Source organism: Limanda limanda, chromosome 12 (assembly GCF_963576545.1).
Source record: "Limanda limanda chromosome 12, fLimLim1.1, whole genome shotgun sequence".
In the NCBI taxonomy this organism is placed as follows: domain Eukaryota; kingdom Metazoa; phylum Chordata; class Actinopteri; order Pleuronectiformes; family Pleuronectidae; genus Limanda; species Limanda limanda.
Window position 1 is genome coordinate 26723725 of NC_083647.1, and position 18694 is coordinate 26742418.

Here is an 18694-nt window from a genome sequence, read left to right on the forward strand (position 1 = left end):
TCAATTTAAAAAAACAAAAACAATGAATCTGAGGAGAAAACTTCTTTAACTCTTTGTTGGACTCGTTGAACTTTGAAAGAACTCGATGTAAACGCACTCACACGTGTTGTTGTACTGAGAAGGTTTTTAAATGTGGGTTTGTTCTTTTGTTTCCTGTTTTGAACAGGAAGAGAGGAGGAGAGGGGGTGGGGTGGGGAGGGAGGGGTGGTCCTTAAGGAACCTTTGGAGGGGGGGGGGTGGGGGTGGGGGGGGGACAACAATCCGTCCGGACGCCCCGAGTTTGGACAGAAATGACAGATGCACCGATGAACAGAGAAATGGAGGAAACGCAAAGAGGAGAACCAGGAAAATAAAAGTCAGATACGTGACAAAGAGGAAGAAGAAGAAGAAGAAGAAGGGATGAAGCTTTTAAAATCTTCTCTTTTTTTCTCAATTTTCTCAAGTTCATTTCACGTCCCACAGTCCAAACAGTTTTTCCTTCTTGTCGTTCGAATCCCTTCCCACACAAGTCATTTTCTCATTTTCTATTTTTTTCCTCCTTTTTTTTTTATTATTATTATTGTTTTGTTTTTCTGTTTTTTGCAATAATATCAGTTTTAAAGGGAAAAAAAAAAGAAAAAAAAGAATTATTTACAGTGCTGTTGAAATAATGAAAACAGACGTGATGAATCTACTGTAAAGGAAGTCGCATAAACACAGGAGCAAAAAAAATAATAACAGAAGAGAAATAAACACAAGTAAGAAACCAGCGGGCGCTCCGAGTCCGTCCAGAGGGCGGGGCCTTATCGGGGGGGGGGCGGAGCTCTGGGGCAGACATGGCTGATGTGGAGGGAAGGGGCAAGGGGGGGGAAGGGGGAGTCAGAGTGGGAGGGGGTGGGTGGGTGGGTGGGTTGGGGGGGGGAGCGCGGCGCTGTCTTCGTTAAGTCGGGATGATCCCGTCGCTCCTAAGGCCGCGCTTCAGCTCCAAGTCCTCCAGCTTCTTCCACAGCTCCTCCCGCTCCTTCTCCTTCTTCTTCTCACTGGAAAACAGCAGCAGAGCCACAGGTTGAAACCAAAACCTGCTTCACCCGCGGGGTCCCAGCGTCCGGCCGGGCCGCTCGGCCACAGCGCCGCGGGACTCTAACCTCACACAACACACACACACACACGACTACTACTACTACTACTAGGTCACGTGACCTTTGATCCCTGGAATCTAAATCGGTTCATCTCTGAGTCCAGGAGACGAGTGGTCAACACGTGAAGAGCTCAGATCCCACAGTGACTTTCATCTTTAACCAAATTCCAACCAGTTCGTCTTTAAAAACATCAACTGATCGTTTGTAATGAATTTGAAGATGTTCTTTAGAAATCGAAGCTGAAGAATGAGACGGAGGTAGAAACCTTCCGGAGAGGAGGAATAAAAACGTGGGCGACCACCAGACATAAATACAGAAATGATGGATTTTGAATCTTTTATTTGTGAGAACGATCCAGTGGAGTTTTGAAACCAGCGTGGAGGCGGAGCTACCACGGGAAACATTGAACAAACACTCGGATCTTATCGTCTCTCGACTCCTCGTTGTCATTCTGCTCCTGGAACTTTTGATATTACTCATAATGAAGATGAGGACGTGAACAGCTTCTTACCGCTGGCGGTCCGACTTGTAAGTGGCTGTGAGTTCATCAAATAAAGTACTGTTCATCTCCATGAAGGCCTTCAGGACGTTGTACACCAGCGCTACGATCGCCCTGCGGAGGGAGGAGAGAGAGAGAGAGAGGTCACGCTTCACTTCATCACGAGGCCACGACACGTCTTTATTCACCGAGCTCAAACATTTCAGACTGATTGTGTGTTTTCAGCTTTAAACGCCCTGAACAGCTTCTGACTCCGAGGACAGTGGGACATAAAGAAGCTGATGCAGAAGCTAAATGTTACACAACTAGGGTTGCAAAGGGGCGGAAAGTTTACGGTAAATTTCCAGAAACTTTCCGTAAACTTTCCATGGGAAGTTTAGCTCGGGAATTTGGGGAATTTTGAAGAAAAAAAAAACTACGCAAATCAAACGCTGAGCAATAAAAACATGATTCAAAACTCTATTTTAAAGATGTATGGAACGTTGAGTTTCAACCCTCCACTGTGCATTCTTCCATCACATGCACAGATAACTCCCAGCATGCTTCACTCTACAGCAGGGCTACTGAGGCCTGCTGTAGAGTGCAGGACTAGTCAGGTAAGTTTCCATGATATTACTGGGGAAAATATATTAGCATGCTGATTGAGGATTGTTCATCTGTTCATCTAGACTATTTCCATTCATTTATCCATCAATTGTAAAATATGTTTACAGACGATTCCAATTGTTTGAGTAACTATTTATATCTCTGGCATTGCATTAGTGTTTTTTTACAAACTTTTTTCTCATCTTATTCTACAGAACAATGCCACGTGCACTCTCTCATGTGTGGAGACATTTCACCTCATCCAATGTAGAAGGAAAGGCTGTGTACATTTGCAAATACTGTGCAAAGACCTATGTTAAGAATGACACAACGATGCAGAAGCATATAGTCAAGTGCCCAAAGTTTCCTCAGGGCTCAAATCAGCCTATGACAAAACAAAATGTTTATATTTATGTCTGTATATGACAAGGTAAATACAGTTAGTATAAATGACCCACAACATTTCCAGTTTATTCCCGTATATTCCTGTTAATTCCCATTAATTATATTCCCGGAATTTTGCAACCCTACACACAACTCATTGTGAGAACACACAACCAGGGAAGAAATCATTCAAACCAGAGAACACTAGAAGCTGTTGAGCTTCTCTAAGGTGACTCACGGGTTCCAGTGCTCTTTGGAGATCCTGTAGAGGCTGGCGAACATGATGGGCAGGATGACGCTGGAGTTCTCCTCGATCAGACTCATGATGTACTCGTTGTTCCAGTAGTACAGAGCTCGCTCGGCCACCTGGGACGACACAGAGGAGCAAACTCAGAGGAACGTCCAGACAGGAGTAAACGAGCAGGAACACTGATCCTGGACCTGCTGATCATCACTGACCTGGAAGTGTGGGCTGGAGACACATCTGGAGATCTGCTTGAAGAGCGGCTCCTGGATCTTCACGAACTGTGTTGGTTCGATGACGTCCAGGATCTCCTCCAGTTCCCCTAGAAACATCACCTGGGGGCAGGAGCAACGTGTCAACACACATGTCAACACACACATGTCAACACACAAACACAAACACAGAAACACACACTTGTTTACACAGGGTTTACATGTGAACAACAGACGGCCTCACCTCTTTTTGACTGCAGGTTTTCGGCCAGAACTTCAGTAAGCCTCTGATGACCTGAGGACGGAGACAGAATTCACAAAGTTATGTTTCTGCTGTAATAAGGATTTTTAATAAGTATTTATGATTTGGACATAAAGTTTAAACTGAGCTTTAAACAGATTTGTTTCCATGGTCTAAAAAGAAGCTTCACCATCAGTGATGTGAAGTTCTTCAAATCAGCACAATAGTCACACTTTGTCTTAAACTAAATATTTCGCTGTAACATAGTTTTCACTGTGACACAAACAGGGAAAAGCAATGGAGCACAGAACAAACTGTTTAAAACCAAAGTCACGTGTCAGCTTCTTTCAAACACGGAGGATTCAGAGAGAGATGATACTCACTGGTTCTGTTAATGTTGGGTCTTTCTCTAGGAACTGTACAATGCAATACGCCAACTGCAGAGAGGAGGAGGAGGAGGAGGAGGAGGAGGAGGAGGAGGAGGAGGAGGAGGAGGAGGAGGAGGAGGAGAGTTAATGTCACGTTAATGTTTCAAAGTGTAATGACCTGTTGTAAATATTCAGAAATCTGATGTGGTGTTGCTCTGAATCCAGCAGAGGGCGCTCACTATAAATCTGAAGCAGTAATACTTCAATGAAAATGGAGGAAACTTCTCACTGAATCTGAATCCAGCTTCAAATCCACTTCTACAGTCTGAACTCTTTAAAATCTCTTGTCTCATGAAGTAACTTGCACCATAATCAAGCAATGATAATAAAGTCAAAGATTCAGCTCTGATCTGGGACCAGTTAAATTAACGTTAAAGAATCTCAGCTGAATAATCCTGACAACACAAAGCTGCAACATGAAAATATCATGTTGATTAATATCAATTGTTCTGAAACTGGAATAAAAACTGGAGCAAACTGACTTTTCAACTGATTCTGAATTAACAGATAAAGACGATTAGTGACTCAGCACAAGTACCTCCGGAGATGTAGAGTCTACAAGTGTCAATACAATTAAATAGAGAAGAAATACATTTTCAAACCTAAACATCAAGATATTAAACCAATAGTATAGGATAAAGTTTACACACACACGTTACCTGTGCGTGGAAGAGGGACAGACTCCTGACAGTGTGGAGGGGGATCAACACTTTGACCAGAAACTGTTTATGTTCTGCTTTCAGTGGCAGAGCGAAGCCATTGATTATACTGGAAGAGAGAGAGAGAGAGAGAGAGAGAGGCAGGGGAAGAGGAGGAGGAGGGGAGACAGAAAGAGAGAGGAAATACATAAATCAAACATTAACACATGAAAGCGTTTCATTGTGATCCAGCGGAGGATCAATGAGCAGTGGATGAATAGAATCTGTTTAGAAGGCGCTGGAGCCTGGAGGAGAAATGAAGAGATGTGACTGATGATCTGACCCGAGGCCTGAAAACCTGATGAAGCTTTAAAGCTCCTGGTTTATTTACATGAACTTCTGTTTCATCAGAATATTCCATTTCTTACAGTTACTTTTCTACCTGGATTTCATTTTCGTGTTATTCTCAATTTAATTTTTTTCTAAACGAGTCTTTTTGTGTTTTCTTGCTTTGTAACTTTGGGAAATTTCTGTTGAAATGTTCTTTACGAATAAACTCGATATGCATTGTGATTTAAGCTTTTATTATTTTCCAATTTGCTCTGATAAGCAAACTTCATCCCTGCAACTTTATTCTGTGTTTTGGTTTTATTTGGGATCTGAGAGCTGAGAGATGATGCGTCGATGCTTCACAACTTCAGACCCTCAATCTCTTTATTCTCTCGTCTGGTTATTCTTCATCTTCCTCGGCCATGAAATCACATTTCTGACACGTGACCCTGAAACGAAGCCGTGTTCTTGTGACCCCTCGTCACAGGTTAAGTTCTGAACAGAGGAGTGGAAAAGAGATTCTTCTCTTTCAGGCTGTTTTATCTGGATCATTTTGACAGACCAGAGGAAGTGAAATCATCCTGTGACTCACAAGACAAAAAAAGACTATTCAAATAAAGGTCTGGTTTGGATCATGTTTGACCAAAAGCTGTTGATTATATTAAAATTAAAAGAATGAAACCCAACAGGTTAAAAACAAAACCTGTTGAGTTACTACTGTATAGTTTGAGTATGTTAAATACTCAGGAACAGAATTATGCAGATTTATTTTCTTCAAAATCAAAACTCTGAATACACTCAGTAAGGAAATGGCCCTCGACCCCGTGCAGCTCCTGATGAAGTGTCTGAGCAGATCACAGCTCTTTTTATTACTGGATTAACCCGAGCTCGGAGCAGAGGGATTAATTCATGTTTTATCTTCATGTCAAACTGCTCCCGAGTCGACCTGAACCTCTCATCTCTGCTCGCTGAAAATCCTGTTGTTCTGGAGTCAAATTACTGAGCTCAGGTTTCCTCTCTTCTTATCAATCTTCATCACACTCAAGTTTTTATCTCCATAAAACAGCCAGATTAAATAAAAGATAGGAAAACATGATATATCAAATGAGAACAGGCAGATACCAAGGTTCAGTTCTGCTGCGGCTCTCAGGTCCAACGATGCCAAGCTTCAGCTAACAGAGCAGAGTTTAATGTGTGTGTGTGTGTGTGTGTGTGTGTGTGTGTGTGTGTGTGTGTGTGTGTGTGTGTCTGTGTGTGTGTATCAGAGGCCTCCACATACCTCCCCAGGATCTCCAGCAACTCAGCCACCCCGTTGAAGTGCTCCGTCTCATAAACAAAACTGCAGAGCGGCCGGAGAACAGAGGAGACAAAAGACAGAAGACAAGGAAAAGGTTAAACAAGTAAAACAAATGAGCAAAGTTGGCAAAAACCAGAAGTGGTATTCACAAACGTTCTGGGAAACCTCCTCACTAGAGAAGTAAAGATTTCTTACAAGGATTTAGTGAACTTAAGACGTTGACGCTGCCCATTACACTTGATTTTAAAATGGTTTGATTGAAAATAAATAGAAATGCCTAAACCCCCGGCAGAACAATCTTGGCAGACTGACCTAATGTCATTCCTTAAATTAGAAAAAATCTAATTTTCACTCCGAGGGTCAACTGAGAAATTCTATACTATATGACAACCTCTTATCTCATATTTCAATAATGTAGCTACAACTCCTACGGTGTAGGGGTGAACAACATATTATGTTGTGTTTTTTTGTTGTTTTTTTTTGTCCCGCTGTGCTCTTACATCAATGTGAATGTACAAATGTAAGGTGGCTGATGAGATATTCTGTTTGAAAAGGGAAGACCAACTGGGGTGGGATAATGTTTTGTATGTTTTCTACTTGTTGGTTTGTTTGTTTGTTTGTATGTTTGTTTATTTGGCAAAAAATAATGCATCTATTTGTAAAGGTCATGTAACATGATGTGATGTGTTCCAATAAACAGATTTATAAAAAAAAGAAAAAGAAAAGAAAATAATTAGAAATATCTTGTTCAGGTTGGAGATCACACTTGCTGTTAAAGTCGTGTACACACGTCTACATGTTCAGAGTTCTGTGTAACATGCATCGCACACAGCAGGTATATCTCCATCCTAATAAAAACAGGTATTTAATGGACAAAGGCCCGATCATAACTTTGAATCTCTATTAAGACTCACTCACAGGGTGTGGGGAGTGAACCCCATAGATTTAAAACCGCCAAGTAAGTGACCTTAAAGAACTTCATGAACCAGTTCCTCCTCTGCTTAAGAAACTGTTAAGCTTCTCTAAAGGACTCTGAACACTTTCCACCTCAGGAGATCTCTTCAGGGCTGAGACGTTTTGTTAATAACTTTTATCTTCAATAAAGATCTCGCCTCAACTGTGAAGGAGAATTCTTAGAAAACGTCTCAATTCTGAGAAGGTTCTTTATATCCCATCACCAGGAGCAGGAGGCTGCTGATGATCTATAAATAAAACCAGAGAAAAGTCCCAACAAAGACAAACAATTATTCACACATAAGCTGGGAACCAAAACGAATCCACTCACCGTAGAAAAATATTATTGATCTGTTTTCGTATAAAAGCCCTCAGCCCCAGGAATTTGCCGTAGATTCTATGCAAGACTGTCTTCAGGTAGTCTCTCTCCCGAGGATCCTCGCTGTCAAACAACTCCAAGAGCTGGAGAGACAGAAGAGACACAGATGATCACATGTCTCGTCCAAGATCTAAAGACCTTCACTTCATCATGTGTGACAAAGGAACTGCTTCAGATCCTCGTATTTGAGGGACTAGACGGAGCAACTCACCTGTAGGACAAACTTCTGGTCTATGTACTTTTTGGCAATGCTGGGCTGGAATTCCTGACTCTCCAAGAACCGGATGAAGAACTCGTAAACCAACTGGAGAGGGATGAAGAAGAAGAAGAAGAGAGGGAGGATGGGGAACGGAAAGAGGACAGAGAGAAAAAAGTTGTTTATGTTAAAACAATAATAAAAACGTCCTCCTGGTCTTTCACTGCCCACCTTCTTCCATCAACAAAAACCCAAACACTGACGGGTTCCTCTTAAAAAGCGAGAGCCGTCAAACTAACCCTGAAACACCGGGACTGGACTGGGGTCAAAGGAGGGGTAACGGCAGGTCAAAGGTCACGATAGGGACTGAGGAGGGTGGAAGCAGGTAAAGAGAAGAACATCAGGACTGGCCTGAACGTGGGCGATGAGGGACTTTGGTGATCGGGGGAAATCAGAAACATGTCTTATGACTTTGGAGAAGTTGTGTGCGAATGGGACAACGAAAGGTAAAAAAAAAAAGGTTTTACCAGGAAGCTTCTCCTTGAGATTTGCATCTCATTTCTAAAGGAGTCCTGGGCAGCAGGCACACAGAGAAGGAGGAGGGGACATGAGAGTCTCTAGACCTGGACCCCAAAACCGGACCATCACAGTGTATTAAACAAAACCCAGGAGCCAAATCCAACCAGCAGGTCAATGGCACCGATGGTTATTGTGTCTGTTGTGTGTTGTATTTAGAGAAAGATCCTAATTCTCATTGTTTCTCATAAAGATCTTTTCTAGTCTCATTCACTCTCACGGTGAATCTACGGGCAGTTCTTTTCTATGAGGGGCAACTCGGGGTTGAGTCTCTTGACCGAGGACACTTCAGCAGGCAGATGGGAAGACTGGGATCGAACCAGCCGAAGATATGAGAGGAGGCAAAAACACGCTAATGCGTGAGGAGGAGGAGTCATGTGTGACTTCGTAACGGAGACGATGCGGACTCGCCTCTGTCAGATGTTATATATACACGTATATACTTGCGCGCAGAATTCTAGCATCCATTACAAAAATATGGTTTAAACTTTTTATTAACGAGTTTAAAAGCGTTATGTTATCCTATTGCCTGACAAACGTCTTTTTTTTAATCACAATTATTTAGTCTGAAGAAGACTGTAGTTTTGTTTGTTGATGTTTTTATTGCTGTTATTTTCCCTGTTATTTTTGTTAACAGGAAAAATGGATACTTGATTTTTAATTTATTTTTAGTATCAGCACTTGGCCTGTTCTTAGTTGACAGGAAAAAGGGAACCTTGAATTTAAATTTAAAAAATGTTATTAGCACTTTGCCTGTCCTTGGTTTTAAATGGACAAAAACTTGATTTCTTTGCTTTTGCGTCAACAGTACCCTTATATGCAACAAAGTTTATTAAAAGACATTTTTTTGGAATGAAGTATCGATCTTTATTGCCTTTATTTTCAGTCATCACATGCCTCTAACAACCTCAAGCTAAATTTAAAAGCTGTTTGCTAAATAATTGCAATTGAGAATTTGTGTCATTCATAATCCAATTAATAGTTTCAATAATCGGTGACTAATCGACTATCAGAATAGTCGTTAGTTGCAGCCCTAGTTTCAATGAGATTAGTCCAGCAAAATATAAACTTGTCTCACAACTGAGGCTGCAACACTTTTCAATTTTAAATAAAAATCTGCCTGGTTTCTTGTCTTTACATTTTTTGTACATTCAATGTAAAGAAGTTTCCTTTTGTCTAAAACTTTTTTAGTTTAATAAGCTGGAACTAGAGATTTTCTTAATCCAAAAGTTGAACTTGAGAATTACGTGATCATGGAAACAAGCAGAATGGATTATTTTGGTCACAATTGGTTGTGTGCTTTTTGTTATCTTCATCTAAAAGCTGGGCTCAGCCACTGTAACTGGAAACACTGGTTTAGCAGATGCTGCACAGACGATGCTCAGCTGGTCACACGTCGTCGTTTCTGATCCTCAGTTTGTGTGTCACTCTAACGAGAAGCAACGTGGTTCATTCACCAACACACACACACAGCAGCACGTTGGTTGTGTTTACCTGTAAGTGTGGCCAGGAGGCCTCGAGCGTGGGCTCGTCCTCCTCCGGGTCAAACTCGTTACTGTCGCTGGGCGGAAGGGTCCGGAATATGTTGTGAGACACCTGGAGGACGACAACACAGAGTTACACAAGTGAGAGTGATTGTGTGAGTGAATACGACTCATGATCAAGTAGAGGTGGGAATTGGCAAAAATGTGACGATTCAATAGTATTGCGATATTTGGGCCACGATTCAATAGTATTGCGATTCTGCGATATGTTGCGATACTGCAAGTATTGCGATTCGATTCTGCGATATATTGCGATTCATGTCCCCCATATTATTCAAAGGTATTACAAAAAATGAAGAAAATAAGACTGCTCAACTCACTTCAAATGTCACATTTAATTCTGTGAACAACATTGTCTTCTACACATTAACTGAAGTGCAAAAACTTTGTCCTTGAACCTTCAGGACACAGGACCTTTGTAATTATTTTCTGAATAGGAGACCTCTCACATGAACACTGAGCTCAATCATATAAATAAGAGGAACCTAGAGCTTCAATCAAATTGAGACCCGCAAGGTCATGACCCAAAATGTTAAATTCAATTGGGAATATTGGCATTTTTGTTCAGAAAAAGGAGTTGGTGAACATGCTCAGATGTTAAAGTTCCTCTGGAACGTTACTATATCTCCTGCAGTGGAGAACATCCTTTCCACAGACACACTAGGTATCTTTTAAACTCTGAAACTCTCCTCGTCATGCTTTGCAATACTTTGTGCTACAGTATCGATATAATCACGGGCGCAAACTATCGCGATACTGAACAGAATCAATTTTTTCCCCCACCACTACGATCAAGTGACGAGCAGACGGGAAGATATCAGATCAAATAACATCCAGAGACTTAAAGACGAGGCCTGATTGTTGTGAAAATGACTGAAATGTTGCTGCAATAAACAAAGAGGAAACACTGGTTATGAGATTCATTTTGTGTCTGTATCTGTACTGGAGTCTCACTCAAGCTTCTGGCACAGACACATGTTCCTTCTCTTCAGTCCCAGACCTCTACACAGTGACTCTGTGACTCCGTGTGTGTGTGTGTGTGTGTGTGTGTGTGTGTGTGTGTGTGTGTGTGTGCGACCTCCTCACCATTTTGACGACGTCCGGGTAGGCCTGCTCCGTCAGGTAGCCCCGGCTGACGGTCACGTAGTCCACCAGCTCGTTGAGCGTGGAGCGCTTGTACTCCTTCATCTTGAGGTCCGACAGCGTGTCCATGAAGTCAAAGACAGTACAGCACTGCTGCAGCTTCTTCAGGAACAGCTCGGGCTGCTCCGGCGCTGGCACGTCTGGATCCACACGGAGAGGGAGAGAGAAAAGTTCATTTAATAAAAAACGTTTCATTTAACTCCACTCTCCATGTGTGTTCTTTAATGATCAAAAGATAAATCAACTAATCTTCTTATTTGTATTCATTCTTTACTATTCAAGTATTTATTGTCACATATGTTGGTGTGTTTGTGCATTTCTTCCATTTCCCTTCTCTTACTCGGACTTTTATTCCACCCCCACACCTACAGGATGTGTTAAATTAACACATTATATCATATCATATTATATTATACTGCATTACATTGCATATTGCAATCTGACACTGTTCACTGTTTTTCCATTTAGCATTTCACTTTTTACTTCACTTTTTATATCTTTTATATATTTTTATTCAGAAATGTTTATGTCAAAATAAATGTTACTTTGTATAAATATTGGTAAAAAGTGAGTAAATAAGAAGTATACAGTGAGTAAATATATACTGGTTTCCTATTTTTTATTGCTCTCCTATGTATGTTGTATTTATTGCGTTTTTATGTTTCTATGTTCATTGTTTGCACCAATAACCAGAGCAAATTCCTTGTATGTGTGAACGTACTTGACAATAAAATACTTCAGATTCTGATTCTCCTGCTTTCCCCTTTTAGAATTCAATGATTCATGTGATGTGAAGGAAGTTTTTACAGTTATTGAGCATTAAGCAGCAATCTGAGATTTTTTACACGAGACTCTATTCTCAGTTGCTGACGACGCAGTTTCCCGACATGGGAAGTGACTCGTTCACCAGCAGCAGAGCTCCACTGTTTGGTATAAACAGAGAATGAAGCGGGTGGTTGGTGTGAGCAGCAAAAAAAACCTGCAGATTCTAACTTTAGCGCACGAGAAGCAAGTTTATGAAATCTCATTCTTGTTTGATGGATTTTCAACAGAGTTAGTCACAGAAAACTAAGTCCTCCAGTGAACTGAAGTCAGTTTCCTGCTTCTTACTTATTCATCGTCCCTGTGAATCCACAGGATGAGTGAGACGACCTCGTTGTGGAGCAGCGTGTGCTGAGCTGTCACAACCCGTGTGCATGTACAACCAGAACCAGGCAACAGGCGTCTGTGTTCTGGTTGCACAGCGACAGACAAGGTGGTGGGGGGGGGGGGTCGCTGAGAGTTCAGAGCTGCAGGGACACGCTGGATGCTCGTCCCTGTTCAACACAACTCAAGACCTGATCGTCCCGTCCCAGCAGGACCGGGGGGGTTCTTATGTAAGAGATAAGCTGCTGCTGCTCCGGAGGCAGAGTGTCTTTGTGTGTGTGAGTGTGTGTTTGGAAATTAAACTTCGAGGTGCTTGTTAATTAATTCTACCGCACAAATCTGGATATAAATTAATGAGAAACTTTGCGAGCAACCAAGAAATGACCTTTTCACCTCATCATAATCTGAGAGTTGTTGATTCATTGATTTATAGTCACTGCTGGGATCTGGTAAATTGTGAGCAAGAGTAATGATGAAAAGTATTGGAACGGTGATGCAAACCCTGCACATACGTTGTATAAAGGCTTATTAATATACACACACACACACACACACTACATGAACTACATGTGATCCATCAAATCTGCTACGATAAAATGATGTATTGTTGATCGCTCTCCCTCACACAAACACATTGACCCTTGTGTCACAGTCAGACCAGAGAAAACCCTCCTGTGTCTGTGGCCTGTTAAAACGTCCATAAGGTTTTTACCATCCTCGACAGACAAGCAGAAATCATCGTGAGCCTGGTAGTTACGACTTCATGCAACAAATATGCTAAGGGAGCTCATAACTAGACCTAAGTCCTTGAAAGTAATTATAATGATTCCTGGATCTGCTTGTTTATCCTAAACTGATCATCAGGTCGGAATGAAAAGCTTCAACTCTCTTCCTGAAGCTCGGACCAGTCACAGAGAAAGTGCCGTTTCCTGTCCTGGGAAACAAACCTGAGCAGATCTCATCAAGCGCATTTAAAGTGATTATACTTGAACGTGTTTTCATCCAAATGCCACTGGTTGCTCACGACCTGCTGGACTCCTGCTTCAGCTCAGTGAGGCTGCGTCCAACCAGACCAGCACCAAACAAACCCAAACCCAGAGTGACTGGAGAGAGTCCTGACTGGGATCTGCAAACTCTGATCGGTGCTCCAGAAACTTCAGTTGTTTTCATTCTCTTGACTTTTACAACCAGTGCTGAGAGAATCATCTTCCGTCTGATTTCTGTTTTCTATCAACTAGAATTAACACACTACAGTTTAATGCCTCCATCAACCAGAGCAGTTTCCGTCTGCATACGTTTGTTTTCCAACGGTCTGGTTCTGCTCCGTGTCAGACTTTTATAAAACTCAAACCAGGTCCTTCAGTCGACGTTTCTCCTCTTTTAGCTACGAGCTCACGGTTGTATATCGACTTGTCCTTCCACTGCTCGGTGTCACGTTCACTTTCTGCCATATTTGTTTGTTTTGCCTTCATGCAAATTCCCTGCAGGCACCTGTGTAACCACCCAAACTAGGAAAACCAATCAGGAAGAACTAGAATAAACTTGTCTTTCTAGTACAATAAACCGTCCTAGATACCAAGCAGCTGGTGAGTAGCTCCAAGTATCAAAGTGCAAACATGTCAGCTTTAAACTTTATGACACAGACAAGCTCATAAAACTGATATGAATTAAAAAATAAGGTGCACAGCCTGCGTTGCTGTTGCAGGCGTATTGTGAAATGTAGAAATTAAAAAGGTGTGTGTGCACCTTCAGCTTCGAGGTCTGTGTGTCATGCTCAAATACAAGGAGACATATTATTTAGGCTTGTGTACAAAACTACAATAAGAGTAAAATAAGTTAGAAAAAGTAATGTAAACATGTAGGTCACGCTACATTATTAAACTCCATTCACGCTTAGGTAAAAGTGAGTAAATCTGCAGTGTGGTGTGAGGTTTTCACAGAGCAGCAGACAGGAGCCAGGATATACAACTGGAATGCATAATGCACACTTGTTATAGTTGCATAAAGTGTGTTAGAGTGTGTGTTCTGGTTCATCCTCCTCTAGATACAGTGGTGTTACAGAACACTGTAGTTCATCACAGTAATTAGCGCCTGCAGGATCCGGGGTCTGCTGGTGCTTGTGGAGCCCGGGGGACTCGGGACCCCTCAGGAGCCTCGGGACCCTCAGGAGCCCGGGGCCTCGGGACCCTGCGGCTCCACTGCTATATGAGCACGTGCACGGTCTTACAGAAAGTTATTAATAGACAGATAATCACACAGGACACAGTAATCCCTCTGCAGAGACACAGAGAGAGAGCGGCTAACCGGCTTCAGCGAGTGAGGAACAAAGAGAGCGACTGCTGCTGTGCTCAGAGAGGAGTGTGTGTGTGATGGTATTTAAGAATGAACGTGTATGTGTGACCTAGAATATCCCAAAATCTACCCTTCATACACATCAGAGAGAATCTTGGAACAGTAACACACACACAGAAATAGTAACACACACACACAAACACACACAGATTGATGTATCAGCACAGGGAGCCGCCTGTCAAGCTGTTTGAGTTCACAAATCAAACACCAGGATTATTTTGTTCACCGGTTCATGAAGGGAGGGAATCAGTGGCTAATGGTTTATAATGGAGAAGACCTTTCACATATTGAAGAGATGAGAATTGACAAGGCTGTAACTCTATTCTTTGTTTAGATATTCAAGATATTAAATCATAAAAAGTCATATTTTAAACAAAACTCTCCCTCAGATGGTGATGTAATGTGCAGCTGGACTCGATGTGGATGACACTTTAACTTGTGCACCTCTAAACATCACATGTGGAACAGCTTGGTATGAAACACAACTGTAATATCCACTGACACACACTCGCTCATCAGCCTCCTTGTGTCAACAACAAGTGAAGTTGTAAATATGAGAACAAAATCAACACCTGGGTATGAATGAAGAGGAAAAACGCAGAACTGTGGGAGACTCAAAGTAGTTACAGCAAAACCAGGCTTTAGAATTATATATTGATATGATTATAATTGACCTTTTCAGTGCTAATTATTATCATTTTTAGCTAAGGCTCAATGCGTAAATTAATACGTTCAGGATGGCAAAAGAAATTACACAAGATCACTTTTCTTGAATCTGTTGATGCTGCCTCTGCTTCTGTTAAACGTGTTTTCTAAGAACCTCAGTCTGATCAGCTAATGTTTCCTCTCCAGACGCGATTAAAGGAAACCAGTGCACATTAATAACTGGGTAAATATTCATGGAAATTGTGTTGCTTCCCAGTGTCAAACCACATCAACACACCTGAGGCTTCCAGCAGGAAGGTGTCATGAGAACAGAGGAGTGTTGACACAAAACAAGCTTCTTCGAAAATCACAGAAACGACAGGACAGGAATTTGATTTCAAAAATCAAACTTGGTATTCTTGGTAAGGTTGGTGCAATTTGGACACATGATACAATATTAATAAACTTTGAATAGACAGGTGAGCAGTGCTCTGAAGCAGCAGCGACTGGGACTCTGCAACCACACAACCACACAACCACACAACCACACAACCACACAACCACACAACCACACAGGCTGTATATTATAACTTCATCTGACCAGACCAATGTGACCTGATCCCCAGCTCTCCATGACTGAAACTACCCATATCACTGAGGGCATTTACTTCCACCATCCATCTTTATCCCCAAATCCATTTAGCTCACACAAATGTGATGTTCCTCTTTTAATCCCGCGGCCGCTGTGACCACAGGACGAGTCTCTGATCCGCTCCGTCAGCCGCGGTGCACGAGCCAACCGTCATTTAGAGGATTACTACCACTCCATCACAGAGGACATCACTCAGTGGAACGTGGGCGTCATCAGCATCTGTGTCAGCTGGACGAGGAAGGAGTCGGCGCTCGACTCCATTACTGGATTGTCTCCGCTTGCGTTTTGTCGTTTCACATTTACTGTCCAGTAAACTAAAATAAACTAAATAAACTAAAAAAAAAATAAACTAAAGTAAATTTACTGGCATTGCAATATTTATATTTCCATTATGCTATCTTGTAGTATTATTTATATTGTGGTCACTTACTTTTTAATTATTTTCTGTATCATGGTCACTAATGTTGCAATATTACTTTTAATATTTTTGTTTTCATTACAATAACACTTACATCATTCCACTTTCTCCCCAGTACCTGCTTTTGCACAGTGTCTGTTTTGCAGGTTGTTTGTTTCTGTACTCTCATTATGTGTAGTTTAGTAATGTACAAATTATTTTTTATTGTGCTTCGGCACTGTTACTTAAATTCTGTTTTCTCTTATTTGCTGTAACAAGTGAATTTCCCCGTTGTGTGGATAAATAAATAAATCTAATCTAATCTAATCTAATCTTACTCTGAGCTGCAGACGCAAACCTGGTCGTCCAACATGGCAGCAAAAGTTGACTTGACGATGTTGGGTTGAGGTTATTTGTGGGAATCACACGCCTTGTTTTAGACCAGTGAAGGTCCACATGTTATTTGTTGGAGAGGAAACAGCCAATCAGAGCTTTGTCATCCTTCTCTTATTGATCCTTGACCCCAAAAAAAGTCCAAGAAAATGACAATGACCAAGTGAGAACCAGGACGTTTTAATCCTGTCATTGATGAGTCACTGTGGAAAGTGTTGATCTGACAGTATGAGATCTGCACACCCAGGTGGCAATAAGCAATGTTCATTATTTTCTAGAGGTGGGAATTGGCAAAAATGTGACGATTCAATAGTATTGCGATATTTGGGCCACGATTCAATAGTATTGCGATTCTGCGATATATTGCGGTCCTGCAAGTATTGCGATTCGATTCTGCGATATATTGCGATTCATGTCCCCAATATTATTCAAAGGCATTACAAAAAATGAGGAAAATAAGACTGCTCAATTCACTTCAAATGTCACATTTAATTCTGTGAACAATATTGTCTTCTACACATTAACTGAAGTGCAAAAACTGTGTTTGAACATTCAGTACAGAACATTTTTATTTTTTTTAAATATTGCAATACTTTGTGCTACAGTATCGATATAATCACGGGGGCAAAATATCGCGATACTGAACAGAATCGATTTTTTCCCCCACCACTATTATTTTCTAGATTAAGATGTTTAATAGAAAAGATTACCGACATATTAATTGTTAAGAAAACGATTGTTAGTCGCAACCCTGTTGAATGACGAAATATCTCTGGGCAAAGGGACGAATTTTCATAATTGGAGAAACGATTGGAGCTGCTGCACATGGACCTGAGCTGACAGATCCACTACTATATAGAAACATGGAGAAGATATTGAAGATGACTGTTGATGCCAGATCACCAAAACTATAAAAGCATTCCTATTCCTCGTGAAGCAAACCGGTCTCATATCAACACGACTATTCTGAGCTGCTTTACGAGTGCGGTGGAAACACGGCTGCTCCGGCTGCCGCAGTCCGAGCCTGGTTTCTCTCCCTCTCTCTCTCCCCCTCTCTCTCTCTCCATTCCTGTTCTGTTCCTCGGCCGGGGAAGACACTCTCATTAACGCTCCCTTGGCAGAGGAAGAGAGAAGTCGCGGCTCCTTAATTAATGCTGGAAAAAAAGCTTAACGACTCGCAGCTCCAGAGACGGAGCAGCTCTCCACAGCAGCTCCGTTAACCGAACGGCTAATTACATGACAGCGTTTATCTGCTGAGCACAGGTCAGAGTCCAGCAGCTCACGTGTGTAGACATCCCACTTCAGGAAAGAAGTAAATACAAATATGTTGTTTGTCATCTTCAATTTATCATAGAGTATTAAACATGGAGTGGAGTCAGTCAATCATGACACATTATTACATGTGTGATGGTACAGACCTGCTCCCATAAGCATCCTTAGTGGCTATCAGCTTCAGTGGAGTATTAAATGACCCCTGCATGAACTTTAAGTGCGCCCCCCCCCCCCATAACACAGTGCAGCAAAGAAAAAGAAACACTTGAGGAACAGTAAAACCAGACATAAATAAGAAAGAACAAAATTACTGAGACTCAAATTACAAACTAAGTATTTTAAATCTGGAGTTCCAGCCTCAACACGTGTCACACTGAAGTTGACCTTTGACCTATAGGATATAAGAAGTCGCCATTTCATCTTATGGAACTTTTGAATTCAATTCTGTCCTGATAAACAGGTGACTTGAGTTCACAGGGACGTTGACCTTTCACCCTAAAACTCTAATCAACTCATCCTCGTGAATATTTGTGTAATTAAATTCCCTCCGGACATTCCTGATAAAACATTTTCACAAAAACATATTTTTTCATATTTATTCAAGATCAATATTTGGTTTTCTGTTTCTTCAGAGTTATTTATAGGGTTGCAAAGGGGCGGAAACTTTCCAGTAAATTTCCGGAAACTTTCCATGGGAAGTTTAGCTCGGGAATTTTGGGAAGTTTGAAAAAAAAAACTACGCAAATTAAACGCTGAGCAATAAAAACATCATTCAAAACTCTATTTTAAAGATGTATGGAACGTTGAGTTCCAACCCTCCACTGGTCATTCTTCCATCACATGCACAGATAACTCCCAGCATCCTTCACTCTACAGCAGGGCTATTGAGGCCTGCTGTAGAGTGCAGGACTAGTCAGGTAAGTTTCCATGATATTACTGGGGAAATATATTAGCCTGCTTATTGAGGATTGTTCATCTGTTCATCTAGACTATTTCCATTCATTTATCCATCAATTGTAAAATATGTTTACAGACGATTCCAATGGTTTGGCTAACTATTTATATCTCT

The 18694-nt window shown here is 41.4% G+C and overlaps 1 protein-coding gene across 1 annotated transcript in view; it reads right to left on the reverse strand.

Annotated features, from left to right (window-relative positions):
• Window positions 1-903: 903 nt before the first annotated feature.
• The window catches only part of ppp2r5eb (protein phosphatase 2, regulatory subunit B', epsilon isoform b), a 43723-nt gene continuing 25932 nt past the window's right edge, over window positions 904-18694 (reverse strand). Inside the window, exons 3-14 of the mRNA XM_061082455.1 lie at window positions 10712-10908; window positions 9576-9677; window positions 7521-7613; window positions 7262-7392; window positions 5959-6018; window positions 4371-4479; window positions 3667-3720; window positions 3287-3337; window positions 3046-3165; window positions 2825-2952; window positions 1630-1731; window positions 904-1019 (exon numbers count right to left, since the gene is read on the reverse strand). Coding sequence (XP_060938438.1) covers window positions 920-1019; window positions 1630-1731; window positions 2825-2952; window positions 3046-3165; window positions 3287-3337; window positions 3667-3720; window positions 4371-4479; window positions 5959-6018; window positions 7262-7392; window positions 7521-7613; window positions 9576-9677; window positions 10712-10908 — 1247 coding nt within the window. The 3' untranslated portion in view covers window positions 904-919. The remainder of the gene's footprint in view (window positions 1020-1629; window positions 1732-2824; window positions 2953-3045; window positions 3166-3286; window positions 3338-3666; window positions 3721-4370; window positions 4480-5958; window positions 6019-7261; window positions 7393-7520; window positions 7614-9575; window positions 9678-10711; window positions 10909-18694) is intronic.